Source organism: Tachyglossus aculeatus, chromosome 1, assembly GCF_015852505.1.
Source record: "Tachyglossus aculeatus isolate mTacAcu1 chromosome 1, mTacAcu1.pri, whole genome shotgun sequence".
NCBI classification, from domain to species: Eukaryota; Metazoa; Chordata; class Mammalia; order Monotremata; family Tachyglossidae; genus Tachyglossus; species Tachyglossus aculeatus.
In genome coordinates, this window is record NC_052066.1 from 78,529,150 (window position 1) to 78,543,383 (window position 14,234).

Below are 14,234 nucleotides of genomic sequence, written 5' to 3' on the forward strand. Positions count from 1 at the left end.
AGCAGATGTGGCGCAGCCAGGATTAGACCCCATGACCTTCTGACCCCCAGGCCCATTGTGTATCCGCTATGCCATTCTGCTTCAAGGCCTGTTTCCCATATATCCCCTGGAAGGTTTAATATTATCTGTCTTGTTTTCTTCTTTGTGAAACACCTATGGTAAAAAATGCAAGATGTAGAATTACTCTCCATTTCCCACCAATCCTTGTAGAAGGAGTTGGTGGCTTTCAGTCCAGGAGGAGCCTGATTGAACCAATTGCCTGATGCTTGATTTATCACAGGTTGTTGGCGTCCCAGTCAGTTCCACTTTACAGTCAACGGTGAAGCAAGCCGTGGCCATCAGCGGGGGCCAGATCCTCGTAGCCAAGTCCGGTTCTTCGGTAGCCAAGGCCGTTGGCCCAAAGCAAGTCGTGACTCAAGGAGTAGCCAAAGCAATCGTGAGTGGAGGCGGGGGAACCATCGTCGCCCAGCCGGTCCAGACCTTAACCAAAGCTCAAGTGACTTCTGCTGGGGTGCAAAAGAGTGGAACCCAGAGCTCAGGTAATTCCACTCCCCTGGTCTGAAAGCAAGATTCAGGGAGAGGCGGGGAAAGAAACCACACTTAGCTCTTAGGATGCTCTCACGTCTTTTTGAAGTTCACTGGGGAAGGCAAATTACGATCGAGGGTTCTTTGGAGGCCAAATCAGTGCTGGATTACTATTGCAGTCCGGGTTACAACAATCCGAAGAGCGAAGGTCTGTCTTTGAGGTTGCTTAGTATTAGTCTGTAAAGTGGGGAGCAGGCCAGAGTGGTGGTGAGTTAGTGCCAGGGCTATAATTCTGGTCTTCTGACTTTCAAATAGGTGCTTTTTCCACTTGGCTGGGCTGCCTCTAAGGCCCAGTGACTAAGAGGGGTGCTAGAATCTCTGTTCTGGGAGACTGTACCCGGAGTTGTCTTGGTCAGTTTAAGGGAGGGGAGGGTCCCATGGACGAACGTGACTCCTCTGTTTTTTCCAGGCCTCTGAAACCATTATTCTATTCATTTTAAAATGTTAATTTTAGTGACACTTGGGGTATTCTGGGTCCAAGCTCTTGACAGCAGGAGTCTGCCCTGGCCAGATTTTGATTTTTGAGTGCATCCCCAATCTGATCAGGCCCAAGAGCAAAAGGCAAATTGGGTGGTCAGACCTGACCCAATAGCCCAAACCTGGGGGCATCCACTTTTTGTACCGTATATGTGTGCATTGGCTTTGTTGCCCACATGCCCTGATGATTCACAAGGTCCAAAGTAGGGGAGATGAAAGCCTGGTCCCAGCCCAAGGACCCGTGCAGATAGATCCCTGTCTGAAAAATCCCTTTTAGCTAGGGGATACCACTGTGAGAACTATTCTCAAAAGCAAAATAATAATGATACTGATGGTATTTGTTAAGCCCTTACTATGTGTCAAGCACTGTTATAAGTGCTGGGGTAGATACAAGCTAATCAGGTTGGGCACAGTCTCTGTCCCACGTGGGGCTCACAGTCTTAATCGCCATTTTACAGAGGAGGTAACTGAGGCACAGAGAATAATAATAATAATAATTATGATGGCATTTGTTAAGCGCTTACTATGTGCAGAGCACTGTTCTAAGCGCTGGGGGGGATACAAGGTGATCAGGTCCCACGTGGGGCTCACAGTCTTAATCCCCATTTTACAGATGAGGTAACTGAGGATCAGAGAAGTTAAGTGACTTGCCCAGGGTCACACAGGAGACAAGGGACGGAGCTGGGATTAGAACCCAGGCCCTTCTGGTTTCCGGGCCCATGCTCTATGCACTAGACCACAATCACTTGGCATATCATTTTTTAAGCAGACACTGTGGTTGGCGCAGGAGGAATCCATTGGGTTTTTCACCTTCTCAAAAGCCAGCGAAGTTAGTTTCAGGAAGGGAAGTTAAGTGGGCCAGAACTGAACTCAGAGCTCCTGCTGAGTGTGACTTGGCTGCCTCACACTGGCTTTGAATGGGGCTCTGTTGGCTGCATTCAGAGTATTTTTGTTTGCCAATGAGAGCTTGCGGCCAGATCCTGCCACCTCCAGAAACCAGGGCTTGAGCTTGAGCCCTCTCATGAATTAAAAAATGTGAACCAAGTCCAGAGACTTGTTCACTCTGTGGAGTTCTGTCCTTAACTCCTAAAATGTTTTCCTTTGCATCTTGTAAATTTTGCCCAAGACGTTCTGGAGCGAAGGAACTGGGGAGGTGAGGTAGTTTTCTGCCGTCAGTTCATCCATAAGTTTATTTGGCTACGTTCGTGACTCTGCTGATTTCTAAGGAGAGGAGGTGAAAGCTCATTTGTTTGTTGGCTCAGTAACTCCCTTGGGCCTGAACGACAAAATACCCAAGCGCTTTATTTGCCGTAATGCAGCTGAAAGCACCACGTGAGGAGTGGGAGGAGCACTGGAGATCGAATTCCAGGCCTTTCCTGGTTGGGGGCACAGTGATCTGATCCTTGCCGTCTTTGATGTCACCCTGCCTGCAGAGCCTGACACACCCATACTGAATTCAAGATGAATTCCTTTCATTTCTCTGAACTATTCCTTTGAAGGATTCAGTCCTATAGTTGGAAACACCTTGTGTGACCTGCAAGTGAAATTTCAAACAGACCTAGTCACCCCACTAGTCTGAGTGAACAATGCACATATGTGAATTTGACCATCCAGAATAATTCAGATTTAGGAGGGGTGACTCCAGAAACAGAAGGTATCAACATGCCTAAGGACAGGCCCTAAATTTAATGCTTGATTGTCCTGGCTACTGTATCTAATCTGCAGCACCGTCTCATTAAATGGGGGAAAGATTTAGGCATTTCAGTCCCCGTGTGTGGTTCTGTGAGCACTTTCTTTTATGTGTGGATTGCAGGGATCGTTTGTACACACTGTTTTGTCCATTACTATTTTAAATGAACTGGATTTTATTTTTGGAAGTCATATTCTGGAAAGTTGATTTTGTTCTCTGATTTCTTCTCCCCCCCAACACCCGGTGTTGTTCCTGCTTCTCATTCTAGTGATGGCCACACTCCAGCTGCCAGCCACCAACTTGGCAAACTTGGCGAATTTACCTCCCGGCACTAAACTCTACCTAACCACCAACAGCAAGAACCCTTCGGGGAAAGGGAAGCTGCTGCTGATTCCTCAAGGAGCCATCCTGCGGGCAACCAACAGTGCTAGTCAGTCGGCCGCTGGGTCACTTCAAAATTGGGGCCCCAGGACTACTGTCACCGTTATCCTCAGGGCCAGTGTGGGCTCTTTTTTTTGGGGTGGGGGGGCTCTGTTTTAGCAGTGTTTCAAATAACTTGTAATAGCGCAACAGTGGTGCTCTCTGGGATAAGTTGGACCTGGGCACTCAGGGCGTCAACTCTGCTGTAATTGGGTGGAATCTACTGCCTTCCTTAGCAGGGCCATGGTGGGGAAAGGGAAGTCTAAGGCGATTCCTGGATAACATGTACGGCTGATGATAAGAACCTCATTATAGGGAGAGATAACCAAGGCAGAAATGCAGGCTATGGCTATAGACAGCTGCGTCTTTGGATTTTTTTTTTAAATCATCATCATTCATTCTTCATTCCATTGTATTTATTGAGTGCTTACTGTGTGCAGAGCACTGTACTAAGCGCTTGGGAAGTACAAGTCAGCAACATATTGAGACAGTCCCTACCCAGCAACGGGCTCACAGTCTAGAAGGGGGAGGCAGACAACAAAACAAAACATGTAGACAGGCGTCAAAATCGTTAACAGTTATTATGTGTTTACCATGTTCCTTGCTTTCTGTTAACCCCTGGGGTAATCAGATTGGATACTGTCCTTACCCAACTTGGAACTCATAGTCTAAGGGAGGGGCAGGAATTTTACCCTCGTTTTGCAGATGAGGAAAGGAAACAGGCACAAAGAAGTTGAGTGACTTAATATCCCCTGGACTGTAAGATCGTTTTGGGCGGGGAATGTATCGCTCAACTCTGTTATGTCGAACTCTCCCGAGCACTTAGTCGGGTGCTCTGCACACAGTAAGCACTCAGTAAATACAATTGATAGATTTCCCAAGGTCCCACAGCAGGCATGTAGTGAAGCCAGGATTAGAACCTGGGTCTTTTGACTCCCAGTCTAGTGCTCCTTCCATTAGGCTAAGTTAAACTCTTGTCATGACAAGCTTTCACTCCCCTCTGAAAGAGCAAAAAGTGTTGTTTTGTTTTGTTTTTGTTTTCCTCAATGCTACAAGGTGAGAGTGGAGCATGGGGTTAGCGCCCTGTTGCCTCAAACACTAACTTTCCTAGGTGTGGTGGCTGGCATGTTGAGCTGTTAGACAATGGCTGTAAGATGGAACTCAGGCTAAAGGCTGGAAAATGTCAATCTAATCATTGCCTTACGTGCATGATTCTGATGTTGCATACAAAGGGTCATTTGGGAATGTTCCAGTTCCAGCATTAAGCCGGAAGCGGAAAATTCGTATTTTTGAGTAGTGTTGGGGAGAAAATTGTAGAGACCCAGCTGTTTGGGAATCAGGAAGCTATATGGAGGCAGCTTCCTTTAATCATTCACCTTTGCCAAAATGCTAGTACCCAGGTCTCTTATTTGGTTCTTACGTCCCACATGCCTTCATTCCCAAATTCCCTCCCATCATTCCATGGGTATCATGGGGAACCAGGCAGGTGGTGTCTTTTCTGCCGAGTTGCTCCAGGGATGTGGCCTTGCCAGTAGAAATAATAGTACTAGTAAGAAGAATTATAGTATTTAAGCACTTACTACATACCAAGCACGGTGCTAAGTGCTGGGGTAAGCACCGTGCCACCAGGTCAGGCACAGTCTTTGTCCCACATAGAGCTGACAGTGTAAGTAGAAGGATGAACAGGGAGTTAAATCTCATTTTAACGCCAGTAGGGAACCAGAGTCCAGAGTGGGAGCTGCTGCTGCTGCTGCTGCTCTGTAACACCAACACCCTGGTGATGATGAACATTTGTGGGAGCCATGGTGTGTAGGGACAGGGTTTGGGGCAGGGGTGTCTAGGACACCTAAAGCCATTGAACCTCCCTGTGACAAGAGCAGAAGATCCAGCCCCTGGGAGCAAGCTGGCAGCTCCTTTTTTTTTTTTTTTAAGTCCTAGGAAGTATCACTCCTGTTTTCTGCGTCTGACAGAAGTTTTTGTTCATCACATACTTTAGATGTGCATAAAACTGTTTTTTCTTGCCTATTCCAAAAGCTAAAATGAAAGAAGAATTATGCTCTGGGTCTGATTCATGCTGGAATTCTCAAAGCATAAGTTCAGAAGACAAAGTCAGAATAAGTGAATCCTGGCGATGACTTGCCATTATTCGATTACATGAGAATATTAGCAAAGTGTGTTTGATACACTAATTAGAAGCCAGGTATATCGATTGAGGTGACAGTTGTAACTTTGAGTTGCTCATTAATTCTTAATAAATGAAGCTTTCAAAGGAGCAACTGGTTCACATCTCTTTTTGGTGCTAGATCTTGCTAGGCATTTCCATGAAATTCATTCAGTCGTGTTTACTGAGCGCTTACTGTGTGCAGAGCACTGTACTAAGCGCTTGGGTAGTACAAATCGGCAACATATAGAGACAGTCCCTACCCAACAACGGGCTTACAAGTCTAAAAGTCATGAAATATGCTTACACCCCCAAATGAAGATCTTAACGTCCCTATTTTCTCACCCAATATATACACCCCTCCTAGGTGACATTTCAGCACTTCTGTGTCATCAGAGCACTTGGGTACCCATGCCTCCTCGTAGCACTTGTGTCCATATCTTTATACTCAGCTGTCCCCCAACCTGTAATTTATTTTAGCATCTGCCTCCCCCGCTAATTTGTAGGGGCCTTGAGGACAAGGATAATGTCCGTTAGTTCTGTCGTACTCTCCCAGGCACTTAGTACTGTGGTGTGCCTTTGGGGCAGGGAATGTGTCTGTTACATTTTTGTGTTATACCCTCCAAAGTGCTTAGTAGAGTGGTCTGCACACTATAAGTGTTCAATAAATATGATTAGTCGCTTGGTCCGCACAGAGTAAGTATGGTTGAATGACTGCACACGAGATTATTGGTGAGCTCGGCACACGTTTGAGGGAAGGGTTTAAACTATGAAATGGACCACTGGTTGATCTGCTGAGGTTTCACTGGGGGTATTCTGGCAGAAAATTCTTCTGGCTGGAGAGAGCGCTGTTGAGGAGAGGGGCAGGGCCTAGAAGATTCCTGTTAGGGGAAAAAGAAGAAGTGGAATATAATAAACAGTAGTTAGGATGGGCAAGAAGGAGAGGAAACCGAAAGGGACCTGGAAATGCAGAGAGTTCTGAAGTTTTCGTTGAATTCCTTAGGGGATCTTTGTCAAAAAAAATAGTTTTGAGAGTCATTTGTCCATGGCAACTTGGAGTGAGCAGCAGAAATGCCATGGAAATGCAGAAAGAGACAGACCTGATTTGAGCTTGGAAATCAGCTTCCAAATACGTCAATCTAGGCTCCATTTCCAGGAGAAGGGTTCACCTATATCTAATCAAATGGCCTTCACTGTTTTGACTTTCTTTGAAGTAGAAGGCGTGTTTGTTATTGGGAGCCAGATGGATGGTGTTTTTTTAATCCATGACAAGGTCTTTTGCTTACTCCCTTTGCTCTAGGGATTTAATTGTCCCAGTTGACAAAAAGATGTTTATTCTAGAGGCAGAGAGGAAGAGTTAGTGAGGACTAATGGAAAGAGCACAGTTCTGGGAGTAAGAGGACCTGGGTTCCAAACCCAGCTCTGCCATTTGTCCTTTGGACTCTGTGCTCCATTGTGCTCTGTATCTCAGTTCCCTCTTCTGTAAAATGGGGACACAATACTTGTTCTCCCTCCTACTGAGACAGGGAGCCCTGATGGGGATAAGGACTCTGTCCACTCTGCATATACTGTATCTACCTCAGAGCTTAGTAGAATGTTTGGAACAGAGTAAGCACCTACAAATACCACAATTGTTATTATTCCTGCAGTGGAAAAAGAGTTTTCCAAGCAGTCGTGCTCTTATAGCACCTCATTTTGGCCTTCCCGACGATGTTGTTTTCATTTTGTTTCAGATCTCCAGTCTGGCTCTTCCACCAGTGCGGGAGGAGGAACGGCAGCTGGAGGAGCTGGTGGAGTGGGGCCCCAGAGCACCGGTAGTGGTGGCGTGTCTCAGCACCTGACTTACACATCCTACATCCTCAAGCAGACTCCCCAGGTCGGTGGCAACACTCATGAGGGTCTAAACCCCATCCGGGAAAGAAGGCTGAGAGATGACTGATATAAACCTCTTTAAGTGTCCGAAGGGTTAGCGTGATCGGGAAGTTGGAAATGGAGAAAACGGGCTGAAATGCCAGCAAGAGGGATTTCTATTTGCAGTAAGGTCATCTTCTCCCAGCTGGGAGACTTGAGTAAGCTGCCCCCGGAGAGGGGACAGGTAGCCCCTGGACTTAACGACACAGTTGGTTCCTGAAGCGTGCAATTAGGCCGGGGCTAGTTTTTGCGTAGGAGTAGTGTGGTGAATGGGGGATTGGTTCCTGATCCAAGGTTGAACACTGTTTCTGTTAAAATAAGTCAGAATTTTGGACTCAATCGATTATAAATACATAGTTACATTCCTGAATTCATTTTGAGTCAGGTTCCACAGTAAGGTGGCCAACTTCTTCATTGGAAATACAATTGATGGGTCAGCCTGCCCTAGTAACTCTGCCTGGCAACTAGTTGACCTTCCCAGTCACCTGGCCTCGCCCATTGTGCCCCATCCCTTCTCCCCCTTTCAATCTTTCCTCCTTTCCTCAAATGGATTGCAGCTTTTCCAGTGATTTCCCCATTGCTAGCCAGTTCCCGTGTACCCACCCAGCCCCCTCCATTGTCCAAGCCACCTTAGTAAAGGAGGGTAGGGTTACAAGGTCAAAACCAGTATACTGTAAAGCTGAAACAGGACACACAGAAATTTTGTAAGTGCCATTTGTTGTAACTAGAAACACCTGAAGTCCAGGACTGCCTCCGGTTCTATTTTTATGGAATTGTAAGGCATCAGTTTCAGATGGATTAAGTTCAGGAGTTTCATTTAATAAAGGATCTCAAGGATCTTGATTTTGCTTCGGACAGTAGTTTGTAAATTGGTTTTTAAAGAAGTACTTGGAAGTATTCTATGCACCCAGTTAGGGATATTTCTGGGACTCAAGTACACACTGTCTCTGTGCAGTGAAACAAACAGTAAGTAAGGCAGAGATCGCATTTTATGTCCTTCCACCTGGGGATTTCTGTTGCTCAGCTAAATCAGAAGACTTAGCCGAGGCTAAATGTTGAGATTTGAAGATGGGCCTTAGCTTTGCTTGATTTTAACCAAGTTTTGTTGTGCTTTGTTTTTTCACCCCAGGGCACATTTTTAGTTGGCCAACCATCACCTCAGACTTCTGGCAAGCAGTTGGCAACTGGGTCTGTGGTTCAGGGGAGCTTGGGAGTCAGCACATCTTCCACTCAAGGACAGCAGACACTAAAAGTTATTTCGGGCCAAAAAACCGCTTTATTTGCACAGGTAATTTGGCATAAACCAAAGTAAGTCATTCTTTCTCTTTCTACAACTCAAGAAGTCACTTACTGTAGCCTGGATCAGGTTTACTGGGGTGCTTGATACTTGCTGTGAAAAGTAGACTTGTTGGTTTTCCTGCTGTTTAATAATAATTTAATAATGATAGTAGTATCTCCTTGCTAGACCTCCCTGCCTTCTGTGTCTCCCCACTCCAGTTCATACTACACTGTGCTGCATGGATCGTTTTTCAACAAAAACGTTCAGTTCATGTCTCCCCACTCCTCAAGAACTTCCAGTGGTTGTCCATCACCTCTGTATCAAACAGAAACTCCTCACCACTGGCTTTAAAGCAGTCAATCAGCTTACCCCATCCTACCTTACCAAGTCAGCACACTCCGCTCCTCTAGCACCAGATACTCACTGTGCCCTGATCTCCTCTGTCTTGCCACTGACCCCTTTCCCATGTCCTCCCTCTAGCCTGGAACATATTCATTCATTCATTCAATCAATCATATTTATTGAGCACTTACTGTGTGCAGAGCACTGTACTAAGCGCTTGGGAAGTACAAGTTGGCAACACATAGAGACGGTCCCTACCCAACAGTGAGTGGGCTCACAGTCTAGAAGGGAGAGACAGAGAACAAAACAAAACATATTAACAAAATAAAATAAATAGAATAAATATGTACAAATAAAATAAGTAAATAGAGTAATAAATACGTACAAACATATATACATATATGCAGGTGCTGTGGGGAGGGGAAGGAGGTAAGGCGGGGGAGGGGGAGGGGGCTCAGTCTGGGAAGGCCTCCTGGAGGAGGTGAGCTCTCAGTAGGACCTTGAAGGGAGGAAGAGAGCTAGCCAGACCACCAATCTCCCCACCTTCAAAGCATCATTAAGGTCACATCTCCAAGAGGCCTTCTCTAATTAAGTCCTCTTTCTCCCAGCTCACTCTCCCTTCTGCTTCATCTGCAGATTTGATCTGTAACCTTTGAGCATTTGCTATTTTGCCCAAACCCCACAGCATCTATCTTTATTTATGATAAACTATTTATTGATGTTAATGTCTGTCTCCCCCTCTAGACTGTAAGCTCATTACTGGCAGGGAACGTGTCTGCTTATTCTGTTGTGTTGTACTCTCCCAAGCACTAAGTACAATGCTCTGCACATAGTAAGTTCTCAGATAAGTGCCACTGGTTAATTGGTTAGCTTGGCATTTCAGTTTAGGTTTGTCCAGTGGAAAAGGAATTTTCTATTGGAAAATGAAATCTACTTATAATGATAATGATGGTATTTGTTAAGCACTTACTATGTGTCAGACACTGTACTAAACGCTGGGGCGGATGCAGGCAAATTGAGTTGGACATAGTCCCTGTCCTAACACGTGGGGTTTACCGTCTCAATCCCCATTTTATAGATGAGGTAACTGAGGCCCAGAGAATTTAAGTAACTTGCCCAAGGTCACACAGCAGAAAAGTCGTGGAGTCAGGATTAGAACCCATGACCTTCTGCCTCCCAAGCCCATTCTCTGTCTACTACACCATACAGCCATTAGTGACTCAGAAAATCTCGAGTCTATTAACAAGGGCCTTAACAAGGGCCCTCTGACTTTCCAGCCTGCGAGCTGTGTGCCGTTCCTATCCTGTACAAATCTGCCATTTAACAGAGCACTCATGAAAATATATAAACACTGACTACTTATTAGGACAAGGCCAGACTGGTAATGGCAGCTAAACATACTGCAAATCGGCAAAAGTTGTCTGAGGATAAACAGTTTGAGGGACATTAGTCTTGGGAGAAAAAGTATTGTGTTGGGGTACATCCTGCTGCAGTCAAAACCTGTATCCTTTTGTAGCAAAGGATGTGTTAGTGTACGGCAGGTGAGCCCGCTATGGGGTAGGGGCCGTCTCTATATGTTGCCAACTTGTACTTCTCAAGCGCTTAGTACAGTGCTCTGCACACAGTAAGCGCTCAATAAGTACGACTGAATGAATTAATGAATGAAGGCAGACTTTCTGGGCCTTCTTGCTTGGCACCGGGGATAATTACTCAGCCGGTGGGGAATGGGGAGCAGTGATGTTGAAGACCCCGTGTCCCATCTTCAAAATGCCTACTGCAACTCCTGGGAGGTCTGACCAAATTTGCAGTCCAGTCAAACTCTTGTTCTTGGTACAGGGGATGACCAGTTTTCCAGGAGACAGTCTTGGTTTATTGCCCTTTACACTGTCTTCTGTGCTGTCTGCATTATCTGTCTGCTTTACTGGGCTTTAACTGAAGTGGGCCAAGAACTAATAATAGAGTCTGGCTTTGCTTTTTCCAACTCTTAAACTTAATTGGATCCTTTTTTTTGAACTGTCCAGGAAATCAAGTAATGCTGGAGTATATTGATTTCACTTGTAATAATATTTGGCCTCATGTAGGATTGACCTTTTCCACCATCCCTCACTGACTTCTTCAGGTGATTCAATCATTAGAACTGTGGAAGTGCCTGCTCCATGCAAAAGCAGTAGGGAAACTTGCCAGATTCCCAGCTAGCCATCAAAGTATACAGTAGTTCATTGCTTCTAGAATTTCATCATTGCTCCAAACTCTTCTCTAGGTTTGGGGAGGTGGGATTATTTCTAATTCACTTCCCACCCAATCCAATAGGAACATGTTCTAAAACAGATAGTTTTAAAACTATCCCCCCAGATTCAAGATGATATATGAAGTCACACTCTCCCCACCCCCCATCTGTCCCCCTTTCCGGGCCTCTCCCTCTCTTTCCTCTCTCCCCTTCCCTCTCCCCCCCTCTCCTCTTTCTCCCCTCTCTCCCCTCTCTCTGCCCCTTTATAATAATAATAATAATAATGATGATGGCATTTGTTAAGCGCTTACTATGTGCAAAGCACTGTTCCTTCCCCCCCGCAACCATCCACTCACACACCCAGAAACATTCACTAGCCAGCAGCTTTAGAGAAGGCTTCAAAGCCTAGGGTTCTAAACAAGACACTGTCTTATTTGTACCTGCCTCTTCTCAAACATACTGCCCCAAACCAATTAGTCACCCTATTAAATGAGACTGTAATCAATATAAGTTGAATTGGACTCTCTCACTGTGTCCTGAGGTTCCCCAGTTCCAAAAAAATGGTTGAGGGAGTTTAGCTAGAGAAGAGAATATTGAAGATGATTTAGTGTAGTGACTGTCTTTTCACAATATGGGGCTTCTTGGCTGAGAAGGTGTGTAATTTAGGGATGGAATTGTAGTTGAAAGAAGGGCGATGGAATGGATGGCCTTTAAACGTCCTCACACCATTAAAATTGCGTAGCCTAGCCCTACTACCCTCTTTGGGTGAATGTTTGGGAGAGATTAAAGCTCTTTCAAGACAATATTATTACACTGGGGCAGTAATATTGTTTATAGCACAGGGACCCAAAACACCCAGATTGTAGTCATCACAGTTGGAACTGGACATCTACGAATGAGTGTGGGTAATATTAATTATGGTATTTGTTAAACGTTTACTATGTGACAAGCGGTCAGTCAATCGTATTTATTGAGCACTTACTGTGTGCAGAGCACTGTACTAAGGGCTTGAGTGAGTACAATATAACAGTGTAACAGACATTCCCTGCCCACAAGAACTTACAGTCTAGAGGACAGTGTTAAGTGCTGGGGGTAGATGCAATGCAATCAGATTGGTCACAGTCCCTGTCCTACGTGGGCCTCAAGCTCGGAAATATGTCTATTGTATTGTACTCTCCCAATCGCTTAGTAGAGTTCTTTGCACACAGTAAGCGCTCAATAGATATGATTGAATGAGAACAGATATTTCATACCCACTGTGCAGATGAGGGAACTGAGGCACAGATAAGTTAAGTGACTTGCCCAAGGTCATACAGCAGTCAAGTGGTGGAGCCAAGATTAGAACTCAGATCCGCTGACTCCCAGGTTTGTGTTTGATTCACTAGGCCACCCTGCTTCTTATCTATAGAAATAATTGGGGTATTTATTCAGTGCTTAATTTGTGCCAAACACTGGGCCGATTGCTGGGATAGGTATGTGCAAATCAGGTCAGTCAGTCCCTCTCCCACCCAGGATAAAAGTCAGTCATCAGTTTTATTTATTGAGTGCTTACTATATGCGGAGCACTGTACTAAGCACTTGGGAGAGTACAGTGCAATGGAGTGGGCGGACGTATTCCCTGCCCACAGTCTAGAGGAGCTTAGTAGAGAGAGCAGGTGTGTCGCCCTTCATGTGTCTGTTTCCTCAACTGTAAGACGGGCATGTTGTGATTTGCCCAGGGTCGCACAGCAGCCAATGGTAGAGATGGGATTAGATCCTGGTTCTTCTGTCTCCCAGCCCCATGCTTTCTCCACTAGGCTTCACTGCTTCCTTTAAAAATAATTGTAATGTATTTAAAATCACCTCTACATTGATTTGGGCAAATATCCACTTGTCTCTATGCCTCTATCCACTTGCTTTGGGTCTAATTTCAGCTGCATCGATGCCCTTATAGCTAAGAAAGTACAAGACCAGCAACTGAATTAAAAGATGTCCATCTCCCAAAGCCAACTTCCCTTCCCTTCCCTCCCCCAACAAAAAAGGTCTTGTTTGGTGTCGATTTGAAAAGCGGATTGGGAACTTTCCAGCAGACCTTGGTAATGTATTGGCTGAGGTATGGGGAGTCACAGTGGCTCATCTTCATCTAAACCCCCAACTTTACAGGCGACTCCCAGTGGCCAAGCATCGTTGATGAAGCTTTCCGATGGTGCATTGAAGTCCGTGTCAGCCACTTCGCAACTGTCCAAGCCTGGGACCACCGTGCTGAGAGTCGCAGGAGGGGTGATCACCGCCGCCACCTCGCCCGCCGTGTCGCTCTCTGCCAATGGCGTTGCCCAGCAGGTACGCGGCACGGCGACAAAGGGGGTGGTGTGCCGGCGGGTGGGGAAAATCACACCCAGATTCATCAGTGGAACTCAACTTGGCAGTACCACAAAACATCCCAGGTAATCCAGCCCATCAGCCAAATCGGAGATGGGATTCTTGAGGGGCAGACGAAAGGAATACTGTTGTTACCCTTCATTTTTGATCAGAACCCTCTCTGTATTTGGGCTTCTCCTTCTACTTAAGGTAGAAACCAGCAAGGGAGCAGCCAGGACTTCCCTAATGTAACCGGCCCAGTCCACGTTTTTGTCTTGCTCTAAGTGTCAGGAGGAAATGCCCAAACATCTAATCAGCCCAAGACTAGCTCTGTCACAGCCTATTTGAGGGACAGTGTTGTTGCTTGGCCCTTGACTCCTCTCACATAGGTAATCTTGCCTTGAATGAATCTGTGGTGGTGGGTGGATTGTTTTGCTTCATCTCCCGTTGTTCAGCTATTCTTGCCTGTAGAGTTTGGGATGTGCTTCTGGTAGTTTCTTTCCTGTCATTGGTGGTGATGATTTCATAATATTTATCCAAGGCCTGGAGTGCCCTGAATTCTTGCCAAATCCAATAGCTTCTACTCCATCCCGATTCTCCTCGACCTCTCAGCTGCCTTTGACACTGTGGACCACCCCTCTTCTCCTGGAAATGTTGTCCAACCTTGGGTTTGCTGACTCTGTCCTCTCCCGGTTCTCCTCTTATCTCTCTCGCCGTTCGTTCTCAATCTCCTTTGCAAGTCCCTCCTCTGCCTCCCAAACCCTGACTGTGGAGGTCCCTCGAGGTTCAGTTATGGATCCCATTC

The 14,234-nt window shown here is 45.9% G+C and overlaps 1 protein-coding gene across 4 annotated transcripts in view; it reads left to right on the top strand.

Moving 5' to 3' along the window:
• Nucleotides 1-14,234, top strand: part of YEATS2 (YEATS domain containing 2) — a 130,293-nt gene that overhangs the window by 78,728 nt on the left and 37,331 nt on the right. For all 4 annotated transcript variants that reach the window (XM_038750077.1, XM_038750086.1, XM_038750103.1 and 1 more), the window contains 5 exons: nt 281-539; nt 3,021-3,182; nt 7,067-7,209; nt 8,374-8,532; nt 13,235-13,411. In XM_038750077.1, coding sequence (XP_038606005.1) covers nt 281-539; nt 3,021-3,182; nt 7,067-7,209; nt 8,374-8,532; nt 13,235-13,411 — 900 coding nt within the window. The remainder of the gene's footprint in view (nt 1-280; nt 540-3,020; nt 3,183-7,066; nt 7,210-8,373; nt 8,533-13,234; nt 13,412-14,234) is intronic.